General features: G+C 33.9%; 1 protein-coding gene across 2 annotated transcripts in view; it reads right to left on the reverse strand.

Moving 5' to 3' along the window:
* Positions 1–8,780: 8,780 nt before the first annotated feature.
* The window catches only part of LOC118737326 (clathrin interactor 1), a 36,761-nt gene continuing 30,529 nt past the window's right edge, over positions 8,781–15,012 (reverse strand). Inside the window, exon 7 of one of the 2 annotated variants that reach the window (XM_036467765.1) lies at positions 8,781–12,401. In XM_036467765.1, coding sequence (XP_036323658.1) covers positions 11,749–12,401 — 653 coding nt within the window. In that variant the 3' untranslated portion in view covers positions 8,781–11,748. The remainder of the gene's footprint in view (positions 12,402–15,012) is intronic. The other variant, XM_036467764.1, reaches the window with a different exon arrangement.

Genomic DNA, 15,012 nt, shown 5'->3' on the forward strand with positions numbered 1-15,012 from the left:
CCACGTGAAGTCACAAAAAACCCAGACTGGTTATATGGAGCCGTCAAAAACAACCTTTAATCGAGTGGTATGTAGATCTCGGTTTTACTCCAGTTTATCGTACACTGAGCCAAATGTACAATGGTTTTTCAACAAAGTTATTGCTTGATAAGTTTGATTGTAAGAAATTTGATTCAAGTTAAACATTTGAAAGCTCATTTGTATGACTGGCTGTAGCTAAACGTGCAGAGATGCTTGCTGTTATTTCTTCCAGCAGGTTCGGGTTTTTTGTTTTTCTTAATTACAAAAAAACATCTGTGAGGTGCACAGCATGATCAAACGACGAAGAAAACTTATTCAAGTTCAATATTTGAGGGTAAATTTACAGAACGGCTGTAGCAGGGTGTGTAGAAATGCTTGCTGCTATTTGCTAACTATCAAATGGTACGGGTTCAAATTCCGTCAGAGGCAGCGTGTTAAAATTATAATAAAAATGTTTGTTTTGTATCTCCGAGTTATGAAAAAGCATAGCAAGGTTAATGGCTTTTTAGCGCCTGCTAAAGTTGCCACACCATCGAAACAAAGTACAAAGCCGTAACTTGCAAAGAAATTGGCCGCCCGGTTACAAACTATGCAACGAATGTGTATTCCCCAGGGGCAAGTGGGACGCAGTGAATGAAACTATAGACATGCCACAACACACCACTCACATCCACAGTGGGGCTCAAATGTCCGAACAGACATTGGCTTATATCATATATCATATATCATATATCTATTAGCTGAAGGACAAGGTCCAGCACTACGTACAGCAACCGCTGGACCCGGGACTGTACAGACCATGATAAAAACATTACAAGGTAAAACCATTGAAGGGGCCGTCTGACGTTTGCCAGCAATAAATTTTAAAATTCAAAACTCAAACCCACACACACATTCTTATTTTCAATCTCAAACAAAAACAACCCAACAAACATTGTGTCTGGTTAACAATTCGAAATCGATTGGACATCCAATCTTTTTTTCGAGCCTCACCTTCGATAACGAATGTGCAATAGGTTAGTATTCGAATCGAGATCTAGGCCATTCTCCAGCAAAACGGAACCTTCATTATCCAATGTATTTTCCCTTCGTTATGAATTCGAAATCCAGCCCATTATCGAATTGAAATTTTATTGTGAGAGAGTGATTATCCTATATTTCCCTTCGATTATGAGTTCGGTTTCATTTTCTCTCTTGTTACTATGGTTTTCATTTTTTTTTTTTTAACCCATTTCGAGTGTGTTTCCAATTTACACGGAACGTTGGAAACCTAAGATTGGTTATGAGTTCATTCTCACTTCGATATTCATATTGGATTTGGAAGATCATTTTCGCACGTTGGACAAAATGTTTATAGGCATTCTGAACAATTTCTTTTTTTTATTTTCAATTCTATATGATTTTCAACTGCTTGCAAACGTCAGAGAAAAAGTCTTGGCCGCCGAATTGAGAGAATGATTTTATCTTGTAATTTTTATCACAAATAAACTGGAAAACTTTCAGATCCAAATATTATCAGGCATTTCTGTAGTATACCTTAGTAACTCTATACTTCATATAAGCCCTTATAAGGAACCAAGAACGGGGTAACGTAACAGTTTCTCCAATTTGGAAACCGACCAACTTCCTTTACTTTTTTTACCGAAAATATCAACAATGTCCATCTATTTGAACTGTACAGCACTCGGCTGGGTATTCGACCAAACCAACTTTTTCTAAGGGATTGAGTCATAAGTAAAAAAATGAAGTTCTCCGTGTTTCGAAGTTAGCCTCCGAAATCGAAATATGGGCCTTCGAAGTTCGAAATCGGACTTTTGGTAAGAAATTATTTTTAATTGTTGCATGTAAAAAGCAAAAAAAAAGTACAAATACAGACGTGGTCCGCCTTTTTCTCTTATTTATATGCTATATAATTTTTTTTGTGAAAACTTGTATTATAGATGCTATAACGAGTCAAAAGTTAGATTTTCGAAAAATTAAAAACTTAACATTTCAGAAAATTTTAAACTGATTTTTAAAAAATTCATATCGTTGTAAAGGTGATTTAACCCCCTTTCTTGTGATGTGCATATTTATATACTTCGTATATACAAATTTGAGTAAAAATACATTTAAAGGAAAAAACACCTTTTTTGAATAAAAAAAAAATATTTTAAACAAAAAAAATACTTACCGATTTTTAAAAAATTGGTATCGTTGTAGAGGCGATCAAACCCCCTTTCTTCTGATAAGCATATTTGTATACCTCGTAAATAAAAATTTGAGAAACAACACTTAAAAGAAAAAATAATATTTTAAACAAAAAAATTACTCACCGATCTTAAAAAAATTAGCATCATTGTTAAGGCAATTAAATCCACTTTCGTCTTATATCCATATTTGTATACTTCGAATATAAAAATTGGAGAAATAAAAACACTTAAAAGAAAAAAATACAAATGTTTTCATATAAAAAAAAAATACAAAAAAAATACTAATTAGTAATACAATTGAATACCGTTTTTAAATAAAGCAAATAATTTATAGTGTTTTAAACGTTAATTCGTTCTTGTTCGCCCACAGCCCTGTTGAAAATAAAGCAAAAGTATATGTAACAAAAGTCTAAGGCACATAAATATATAAAAACACCATGGTTTTTGATTTGTTATATAACAGGTTATTATAAAAATTAAAAGTAATTTGTTTTCTAATTAGTGATTTTTTAGTTTAAAATATTTTTTATAAGAAAAAATTGGTATTTCTTCCTTTTAAGTGTTTTTCTCAAATTTTTATATACTAAGTATACAAATATGCATATCAGGAGAAAGGAGTTTTAATCGCCTTTACAACACTACCAATTGTTAATAATTCGGTTGGTAATTATTCTATTTTAAATATTTTTTTTTTATAAAAAAAAGTTATCCTTTAAATGTGGGTTTTCTCAAATTTTCATATACGAAATATACAAATATGCATTTCAGAAGAAAGGGGGTTTATTCGCCTTTACAACGATACCAACTTTTTAAGAAGCGGTTAATAATTTTTTTGTTTAAAATATTTTTTTTTATAAAAAAAATTTATTTTTTCTTTAAATGTGTTTTTCTTAAATTTTTATATGCGAAGTATATAAAGGGAAAGGGGGTTTAATTACCCTTACAACGATCTAAATTAAAAAAAAAATCAGTTTACAATTGTTTGAAATATAAGGAATTTAATTTTTCGAAGACCTGAACTTTTACCCTTTATAAGAGAAAAAGGAGGACGACGTGTATATTTTTAGGTTTTTAGTTATTTATATGCAATAATTAAATATAATTTTTTACCAAAGGTCCTATTTCGAAATTCGAAGGCACATATCTCGATTTCGGAAGCTAACTTCGAAAAACGGAGAAACTACTTTTTTACCTATGACTCATTCTTCTAAAAAAAAAATTGGTTTGGTCCAATACCCAGGAAAAAATGGAATTGTTATAAATGCATGCCGAATTCCCGTGAATCGTGTTGCAATGTGCCAACAGCGAATTCAAACAGACAGCAAGTGAACGTAGCAGCTTCCTCAACACCTTATTCCACCAGCCAATTAACAAAAGCATGTAACTGTGAGCAAAAAAGGTTCTGACCAATATTTCACGGGAATTTCCTGCTATGTATATGTATAGGTACAAAGCAATGAGACTCAACATAAATAGCAATGAGTTTACTACGTGTATGTATAGTTAAGCTTTACGCATTACACTGAAATATTGGTATCAATTTAATTCGCAATTTGTGCAATGAATTGGCAATAAAACGTCTGGGGGCTTGCTCATCTGTAGCTTACGTTGAACACATTCAGCAATTTCAATTAAAAGAAACTGCCTGTGCAAGAGCTCCAGCGAAGTGCAATCCAACAGAACAGCACTGCAGCGCTGCGGTAAAGGCAGTCAGTCAGAGGTGGTTTCGAGTGTTTCTGATTGCAAGGTAAAAAAAAAAGCAAAGGAGCTCACCGTTTCAAGCTGTTGTTTGCGAATGTGAGGCTGCAGCAGCAGAGAAGAGGCTTTGTAACGTTCTATGTTGAACTCAATCTGTTGCATAACAATAGGCGCCCCTCACGCACAAGCACATGCCTACCCTGTGGGGAAAATCTCTAGTTCTGAACTGGTGCGCTTCAAGTACATTTAGACCCAGTACTGGTTCGCGAAAAATTTCTTTTGCATGCAAACAACTGGCGATGTCCTAGGAAGGGTCAATTAATTGCTCCCCGCTGCATCCTTTTTTCGATAGTTCCGAACTAGCCCTAAATTCTATGTATACCTTTGGCTGTAGCTGACTTTCCAGAGGTGCTCGCTGTTAAAATGTTAACACAAACTTTTGTTTTGTATTACCAAACTATTTTACATATGTAAAGTAAACAAGCCCCCGCTGCATCCTTTTTTTTATATTTCGCAACCAGTTCTAAATTCGTCACCTTATATATAGATTTCCAATGAAAAAAGTGAAATAAAACAGTTTTTTTTTTAGAGTACCACATTTCGCTGATTTTGAATTGGTGGGGATCTAGTTACTATCGGACTGGTTCGTTTTAGGCAATAAAGATCTTGTAAGGAACTAGTCCGCGGCTTCCCTGCAGGATACCTATCACCTTATTGGACTGCGTTCAAATGTCTGAAATGTCTTGTTTATACCAATGTAAAAACCGCATTTACAAAACACCGATTTGACTCAACACATATTTCTTTCACACGTTTATATCTGTGTCTTTATAGAGCACTCGCTGAAACCGTGTTCAAAAGTAGACGAAATTTGTTGTTTTCTTTCGATATTTCTTTAATAAATTATTTGCGCGATTGACTGAAATGGAAGCGAACAATTTAAAATTATTATAATAATAATTCAAATTTTAAACGGGGTGTATAAAGAAAAACAAGCCTATTTTCACTTCGCTTGAAATGGGTGATGTGTTTTCATCTGTTTTCTAACCGATGTAAAAAATAAAAAACCGATTTGAAAACAAATTCGACTCAATACACTTTTGAATTTCTGAGCGTATTAAAATTTGGTGTATGCATCCGTTTGAATTACAACGAACTGGGTCAAAGCAACAAGGTATGTGTATGCGTCGATATGGCTGAGTGGCTGCGTGGGTGAGTATGTGGTTGATTAAGACATCCGGTTTTGCTTCCATTTCACTCCATCGGATGCTCTGCGACTTTGTTGTTGAGGAAAAACGTATTGTGAAGAAAGGGAAGTGAAACAATCGAAAGTAAGTGCTTAAAATTAATTTTATACTTGAGGCCACGTGCTACCTATTATAATAAAATAAAACTAAACTAAATGCTCATCTACATGGAATCTTCGCGTTGGCTTTGGCTTCGGCATTGATTTGACAATACGCACGTTAAAAGTATGCTTGCTGCAATGAACGCTTGGCAGCGCATGCTTTGTCCACTAAATTGGCATACTAACGACAGATGATAAACTAATATTTCATATCAATGAATCCAGAAAAAAACAATATTTCTTGCCCGTATTTGATTAAAAATGGAAAATATTTCACATAATTGTATTTACTTGCAACAGCTGACTAACGACGCACGCGAAAAGTTGAGAGTTGGCCATCTGCTTTGTATCGACGTTAGAGGTGCCGAATTTCGGACAGCTACATTTGAACTCATTGACTCATAGGGCTGGTTTCTCCAACTCAACTTATCTTTGTTCAGCGATTTTTTGGACTTAAGTCAAAAGTTGGCCTACTTTTTTCACAGCTTATTCTTGATTAACCCCTCTATTCTAGCAGAGTCACAAAACTTAGCTCATCACTCAAGGTGGATATATATAAGGTGGTATCGATTCAACAAATACAACAACTACTTGTATTTTGTTTTTGCGTTTAGCGCGCCATTGTCAAATTTCAGCTATTCTTCCCCGAAGGAAAAATGGGGACAGAAAATACAAACACTCTCACGTTTTCACTCACTTACTAGTGAAATACAAAATTTTGACAATCGAACGCTACTCACAGCTGATAAAACAACACCACCTTATATAAATTCGCCTTGTCATCACTGTTGTGATTTGAAGTGCGCCGAGAAATGTGTAAAAAAAAATTCGATTTTGAGTGCTAGAAAAATACACAAGAATTTAAAAAATTGAATTCAAGCGGCATATTTTTTGAGCGGCAAGCTTTGAGGCGCGGTAGAAATCGCAGCAGTGATGAGATACAGTTTGTGACTTTGTAAGAATACGGCTGTAAGTATAAAAAAATTGGCTAAACTAAGTTGAGTTGGAGAAACCAGCCCATACAGGCTAACCTAATATTCACGCACGCCGCCAATTTACTGTCAAAAATTTCTCATGCACATGCAACTTGTATGAGATCAACCGAAATTGAACGGCGTGCGTATGAAGCTAACTCAATTTCCAATTTTTGTTATGCGTGACATTTTGATTTGACGTTTCGCTCAATGAAATCAAATGCAAACGCATGCAAGTCAATTTCGGGTGACGCAAAAAAACAAATTCAGCTGTTGAAGCGACGCCAACGTCAACGCAACGCCAACATTGTATGTTGACGAGCCTTAAGGCATGCCCTCGGGTCATTATCGTTACGATTCTAGTAACGCATTTTAAGCATTTATAATACAGTTAGGCTACTCTGTCTCTCAAGGCCTTATTTACGCATTGCCAATGTACCAGTGATGTTCAAAATTGTATATTCGAGTATGTATGCATGTATGTAGTTCTTTGAAAATACTAATTAATAAAATACTATGTATTTACCAGTTGACCACGCAATTGGGGAAAGTTTTTGGTCGCCATGCACCAGGAAGTATCCAAAAGCGATTATTTTTCGCCCCTACAAGTAGCTCGATATTTCCATTTTTTTAAATAATTCCATTGTTTACAATAACAAGGCGGTGGTCTAAGCGAAACATTGTTGTCTCAAATTGCACAGCATTAAATGTCTGAAATTGCACAGAATATAAAATTGTCCTCATGAAACACACTGCGCAAAGTTTCCCAATTGACCAAATATGAAACTTGCGCGAATAGATGAGGGCCCTTAGATAATTTCGTTTATGTATTTAGGAACCAGCATTAACGCCCCGAAATCTGACGCCATCATCTTTTCGAGAGAAAGATTCTGCGGAAGATTTACGACCAATGAGCTGTATGAGCTTAAAAACTACGTATATAGACATAGTGCGGCGAATAAATACATGGCATGTCGTACGTATGGACAGAAACGCTCCTGCTCTGAAAGAGTGAAAGGAATACCTATTGTGCGATGGAAAGACCAGTTAGAAAAGATTTTGGCTCCACTTGGCATTTCCAATTGGCGTCAGTTGGTACAGAAGAGGAATGGACCGGTCGGCCAGAATCGCTTAGGCGGTTACAGCGCCAATAAAAAATTAATCCAGCATCACTGCCCAAAAACTTTTTTGCGCAATCTGAATGCTGTTAAAACAATAACAACAACAAAAGAAATTGTGTTTTGGAACGATGTAGGAAACTTGAACAAAAATGAGATATATAACACACATCAACGGAGCTGCCCTTCCGTACTTGCCGCCCGTATCAACACATACATACATAATTGTGCTGATGATAGAGGGAGAAGCAACGATAACGTCACGATCATGCGGTGGTGAGTTTTCATTAACACGGAAATCCCGGTCGGTGGGTACTTAGCCAGATATAAATATGGGTCGTTCCGGTTACGTAGACCCGACTGATTGTGAGTGCTTCGGTGCGAACAAAATTTCATACTCTAGCAAATTATTGTAAGTTTTGGTGTTTTCTGGGACCGAAAATATGCATATAATCATTTGTGTTTACTATTGTAAGAAATTATTCTCTTATGCACTCCAGCTATCACATTTTTGCGATTTTCTATTAAATTTATGAATATGGGCAAAAATCAGCTTATCATGGAGTTATCATCATATGTTACATATTATGTACATAAAAAAGGAGTGCATACATAACTGTGGAAAATTTTACAAAATTAAGCAAATCTTAAAATTACATACCGATATATTTTATTAATGTCTGATGTATGTGTGTGAATGAAAATTTATCTGATAAATTGATTTTGTAAATATGTACGTTTTTATTTTATTTTGCCATTTGTGTATAAATAATGATTAGGTTTCGTAATACTAACACTGTTTTTTTTTTTTTTTATAACTAGGTCATATAGACAATTATCGCATATTTTGATTATATCTTACCAGCGACATGTTATTAAATAAAATTATAACGCGCTCAGGTATTGAAACGAAACATTTCAATTTTTGTAAAATATGTACCAATCTAACAAAAAAGTGTTGAGTTTAGCTCTTATTAACTAACTTCAAAAAAAGGATGTGGTTATCAATTCGTCGGAATATTTTTTATGTATCTTACCACTTTTTACCACGTTGACCGGTTTCTAGAATTACTAAAAAGATCATGATGAGAGGATCATGAAGAAATTAACGGTTCTCTTAAAATTTTATATGAGAATTAAAATCGGTTCTGTTTTTTGCTTACAAATTACTTGTTTTTATTTGTTGTTATGTAATATTGCTTATGTGGATGGTAAACGCTTTAAATATAGTATAACGAATTAGGTGTGAAAGGAACATGGAATTTACAGGATTATAATTGTAGATTATAGAATTTTTAACCTTTTTTTACTTAATATCTGTCTGCTTGCGCCATCTTATTAGAAGGTTCAGCTGAAAATAAATTGTCTAGAAGCAGTAATTATTATTATTACTTTAATTTGAAGCATGAAAACAAGAACACAATATTACCACATACATATTTATTTTACACAACCTTTGTTTTATTATTTGTTTGTTGTTTTTGAGTGAAACGACTGCATACATAAGTTGACTAAATTCAAATGGGGATCAGGACGGAGTGGGTATGAACATATATATTTACACTACTACTAAAATGGTATGTTCGTATGTATTGAATACTTTCTTAGTAAGGGGATGTTTCGGGGCGAAGGCAAATAATATACCTTACGATACGGCCATTGTCAGCCATTGCACTGATGCGCTGCGACGATCGGCGACGATGAAGATTACGATATTCACCATAGGGTCGATAGACTCTAAAAAAGGTCTGGAAACCTTTTGTAGCCGATACAACAACAAAAATATATATTATGATTGTGTGATTTGGTTTCTAGGAAATATTGTCTAAGAAAACAACAAAATCCGTCATTTAGGGATCGATGCACGGGCTGTTTGCAATTAAGTAAAATAAATGAATTACATTTTGCAGGTCTGCAATTGACCTTATAATATGGCCAACATTCACACCCAATGTGATACTTTAATTATTCGCGCAATATTAAAATTATTATTGCAAAGTCGAGCAAGCCCATCTTTAAAGTATGTATTACAAAAGGATTCAGGTAAAATAAAATGTTCAACCCATCCTAATGTACATACCCCAAAAAAAAAATTATTATATGTGCAATACTTCCACTTCAACTGGTTTAATGAAAAACCAATACTAGATCTTTGATGTTTTTTCCCTATGATTGGATTCATTAACTCTATCAAAAAGAATAAATGTAAACGACTTTATATGCTTTAGTATGTTTTAGTTTATAACAAGATAATTTAATTGTACCATTATGCTGAAGTTTTCATATAAAATATTTATATGTGCAAAGAAACAAGTTGTAGTTTATGAATTATTTAAAAAAAAAATTTTAAGACAATTTTATTTGTTGGTATTGGTTTAGATTTCTATTTCACAATTTTGTTTGTTTTGCCCTTCGCGGCATAGATTTTACCGAAATTTTGTAGTAAAATTTTTATTATTTCCTCCTATTTGTGAAGTTTGGTTTATATAAGTTTCAACGCGTTATTATTCTGTTTCGAATAAGTAAAAATCTTGTTGAGGAGTAGATCTTACAAATTTTCAGTGGTATTAAAGCCCATATTTGAAGCTTGATACCCTAAAAGAAGTATTTCGTTCCTTGAATAACAACTTTGTTGGTCGCACGATAAGAATAACAACGTTTTACCGCTGCGATTTCCAAAAAACCTTCGGTCGAAATGCCCGAAGATTTTTCCAATTTAATGCGCAAACAATGTTTCAACTTCTGGATATCCACTTTTGTCAAATTTAAACTGCTTTATTTCTTTTTAAAAGCTATACGATTTTACTTCAAATCAAAGATCCATTTTGCCGAGAACAGGTTTACCACTTGTTATGGTGAGCATCTGGATCAATTATATTGAAGTTTTTTTCATCACTGAAAATAACGGTTTTCAAGTCTGCCTACAACATTTCTTATTTTATTCAGCTATCTGATTACTTCAGCAGTTATGTAGCTACCTTTCATGCCACAAAAGTTCATTCCTGTTATACTTCCGGGCTCTTCTTTAGATATTGCAGTGCCACGGGATATTATGGGCCATAATATAACATGGACAAGTAAGAAAACGGTTTTTATTATGAATTATTTGGGCAGTTTTCTGTTGAAAATTTTTAACACTGGAGCATGCGGAAGCTGAATAATTCATTTTGCACATATAACTATTTACTATTGAGTATTAACTATTGTTTGTGATAACGGTAGTTAAAATTATAAATGAATATCAAGTTTCATAATTGCATACAGCAAAAAGTTTTACCCTTCTTTAATAGAGCGAAAATGCACACATAATTCTTTTACTGGGGTACATATGAGTGGTCGCAAACAAACAAAAGTAGCCCCATTATTAGAAACTTTCATACGATACGACGATAAACGCTTGTAAACGTATCGTATGAAATCAGTTTTCGTGTATTAACGATTTCATATCCGCGACAGGTGCGATATTGTGTATTTTTTATTGTGAATTTGAATTTGAGAAATCAACTGGTGTTTCAAAAATACAAGTAATACTATTTGAACCAACAACCTCGAGGAAGGCATAAGGAGACTAACACAATAAACGCTTACCATCGATGCGTACGTAAATTTCGTCACCTTGATATGGAAAAACTAACTGGACTGAGAAACTGAACAAAAGTTAAAAATCCACAGCTAAACATACTGAAATTTGTATCTTGATTTTGCAAATAAAAAATAACTTAAGGTCTTTCTATTTTAAGGTAACGATATGTATGTACCTACATACATACATGTACATTCGTGGATTGCATTCGCCCTGAAACATCCCCAAAGTATGAAGCAATAATACGTTAAAATTTCAAAAAACAAATTCTCCTCTGTATATTCAATTTATGCATTTTATTCACTAATACAAATTTTGGGTTTAATATTATTTAACTTTTCGAACGTTAATTCATTTTTTTTTTTTCATAGTATATGTATGTATGCAAGTACTGTATACTTTGCTATTGTATTTAACATACATATTTATTGCAATAATTAACAATTAAAACTCAAAAGTAATAGACAACAGCACATCCAGTTAATTCAATACAAGTCTTGTACATAAGTGTGTAGAATGTACAAATGTATGTACATATATATGTAGGTAGACAAAAAGTTGTAATATCTAATTTGCTTGTCTGAATGTTTATATGTATATTCTCTTCTTTTGTTGAATTGCTTTCAAATTTCATTTCAAAGATTAGCAGTCGAAAACTGCAATACTTCACTTCATACAGATAATCAGCACACACAGATAATCATAATAATAAACATTGCAGTTGAAAATAAAAAATTATAATGAAACGAAAAATTGCATACAAATATCCAAACTATACAGTAAATAATATGTGATGCATTTACGCTATTAGATATCATTGGAATATGTCGAAGGCTTGCGCTTGTAGTTGGTTATTGTTGTTGTTGTTGCCGCCGCTTTTCGGTTGCTGTGGCTGCGCCAAATTAATTGCACTAAAATTGGCAAACAATTGTGTTGTTGTTGCGGCTGCTACTCCGGTTGGTTGTTGTAATTGCGGTGGAATGTTTTGTGGTGCAGCGGCAAAAAAGGCACCGCCTGGAATGCCTATGGCAGCAGATGGTAGACCTGTGGTTACTTGCGCACCACCAGTTGTTGGTGCGCCAAAAGTGGGACTTGTCAACGGTGAGATGCCACTACCGCCAAGTGCATTAAAGCTACTGACTGATTGCACCGCCAAAGGCACATTGTTGTTGCTAATGCTGGCGCTGCCTGTCTGGTTCGTTGGGCTTTGTGTTTTTAAAGCATTCATCGATAGTGCTGGCGCATTCGCCTTATTTAACTTGCTGTTCAACAAGTTATCCAGATCGATTTTTAGATTTCCAGCTTTTAAATTATCAGACCAAGTGGCACCAACATTTTGGGCGACGATCGATTGCGTGGTGGCATTTGTTACCGCATCCAGTGTTTGCGGTTGCTGGTTGTTGTTATTAGCGCTGATGGGTTGTAGTAGATTGTTGTTATTGTTTGCAATTGGTGGTAGAATATTGTCTGAAATAAGAAAGAAAATTTATAGATTCGTGCATAGATTTTCCAGATAATTTTAAGTGTTTTAGGAAAAGATGGTGAAGTTGAAAAGAAATCGAAAATATGCATTATCTGTACATACTAGGGCTGGGAGTTCTATCTGGGTTTTTTTTGAATATTAACCGAATATCCGAATAACAAAAGGAACCAGACTTCCGGATTTTATCCGAATATACGGATAGCCTCAGCCCGAGTACATGCATATGTATAGGATTTATAGCCTAGAAATAAATACATAGGTGTTGGTTAGAGTTTTATTGTGATGCTGAAGAAAGATACATTGAAAAAGTGTGAAATCTGGAAAGCATTTAAACAAGAAGCAGATAAAGTATAAAACAACTGAAACAAATAAAAACGTTACTAGCACGGTATTTTAATATACACCTACAATGGCGATCAAAATCAAGTGAGCACAAGAGCCAATGATATTCTACAGCTGGAACTGCGCGCACAAGACGTTGCGGCTATTATTTTAATTTCATTGTTCATAATTGGAATATGCTGTGAGTTCGTACTTATATTAAATTGGAGTCAATACAAGAAGTAGTATGCAACTATAAAACTCTGCGTATACAATGTTCCTAAAATTCTCATTGCCACAGTATGTATTTATGTATGTACAGAATGGTCCAAAAATGCATGTGAAAAAGTAAAGTCGGAATTTTTAAGCTATCACCCCTTTGGATTGTTGTATACCGAAAAAATATACCCTTATTTTTATTTCGAAGTCAAAAAATATTTAAAGGTCGCTCAAAGCGCTCAAAGTTTTCCTTGTATCTTATATGGAAAAAACAACTTTTCGTAGAAATTATTATATATATTTAACCATTTCACAGTAACTATATTTTGTAGGTCCGCAAAAATCCAAAGAAAACGCAATGGGGGAATAAATTAAAAAATGTGTATTAAAAAATGGTTAAATAAACAATTTGTTATGTTTATTGCCCAGCAAAACACAGTCTCTAATGTTAGAGAAACTTGGATTTCTACAAAAGATAACTAGGGTAATTCTCTAATCGGTCTCGAGTCAATGACGAAGTTAGAATTCGATTCGAGAATGATTAGAGAAACAACGCAAATTCAAATAAATGTAAATAAGCAATCTTCCAAAAGAAAGAATCATAAATTATTTTTAAGTTCAAATAATTCATTATTGTTTTATTGCAAATACATTTAATACAAATTTAGGAAACAAAGCATTTTATTTAGTAACGCAAAACAGCACTTTGAAATTCACATTCGAATCCCATTAGAGATCCCCATTAGAATTCGATTAGAGAATTAATATTTTCTCGAGTCGAGAACTATGTCCCATTTTTGTTGAGATCATTATGATTCTCGATAGTTTTTCGAGTAGTTCTTTAACGTTTGAGATTGGAGAATGTGGCTAGTTCTCCAATCATTCTCTAATCGATAACTAACCTCAATGTTTGCTGGGTGGAAGTCTCCTGAAAAGAGAGAGAGATCGGAGTTTTCCGATCGAAAAATATTGGTTTTCAAGAATTCTATACCATTTCTGCGAAAAGTTATTGTTTGAGCGCTTTGAGCGATCTCTAAATAAATATTAATTTCAAAATACAAAATTGGGGTATAATTTTTTCGATATAGAACAATCATAGAAGGCGAGAGCATTAAAATTTAGACTAAACTTATTTTGGACCACCCTAATGTACACACATATGTAAGTTGCAAACTGTGCTGTCTCTAGAATAGCAAAGCTCGGGCCTGGTTGCGATTAATATCGTAACTGAACCCAAATCTATCAATGTTCATTGCATCGAAGCCTATAAAGGAAATAGCGAAGAACAGATGGAAATTAGCCATTTTTTGCTTTTCAGCAATTGCTACCAATACTAGGTGTATTTTATTTGAGCTGCATACTTAAAATCTTCAGAAATTGGCCTGAAGAAGTTGGAATGTATACTTCGAAAAAATCTGGTGTTCTAGTTTATTACCCCACTAGAACTTGAAAGGAAGCAGCTCCTAAAGTGAGGAATAAAAATAATACTCCCTCTGACGTGATTTCAGAGCTATAAGCGAGGTTTTTCAGTTTTGTACTCCGTGATTACTTTCTTAGGAGCAAAATGGGAGATCCAAGGTAGCAATAAAATAATGCTAACTTTGACATGACTTTTAAGCTATCTATAAGCGAGATTTTTCAGTTTTGTCCTTCATAATTTTTCGCTTGGGAGCAAAAAGCGACACCTCCCAAAGTGACAGATCCAGGAGTTTTATTTTTATAGCATAGACAGGGGGCAACGTTAATCTGGATTAACGGCGCAGTTGTACCATGACAGACGGAGGTATTGCGAATCCCACTGCCAGATTTTTTTTTCTATACTTTTAACCCCTTCAATTTTTACTTTTCAATTGTGATTATGGCTGCTTTGGTCTTGAAATAATTATATTAAATAACATAAAACAAAAAAGCAACAGTAAAATAAAATACTAAAATAAAATATAAATATGTATATACATATAATTAAAAAATAATAAAAACAAAAATTATTTTTACTCGGCTACCGCGGACGCCAAACCCGCTTGCTTAATTTACTTGTTTGTTCAGAGCGTAGAG

The sequence above is a fragment of the Rhagoletis pomonella genome, unplaced genomic scaffold (assembly GCF_013731165.1).
Source record: "Rhagoletis pomonella isolate Grant_MI unplaced genomic scaffold, Rhpom_1.0 Rhpom_scaffold_00004, whole genome shotgun sequence".
NCBI lineage: Eukaryota > Metazoa > Arthropoda > Insecta > Diptera > Tephritidae > Rhagoletis > Rhagoletis pomonella.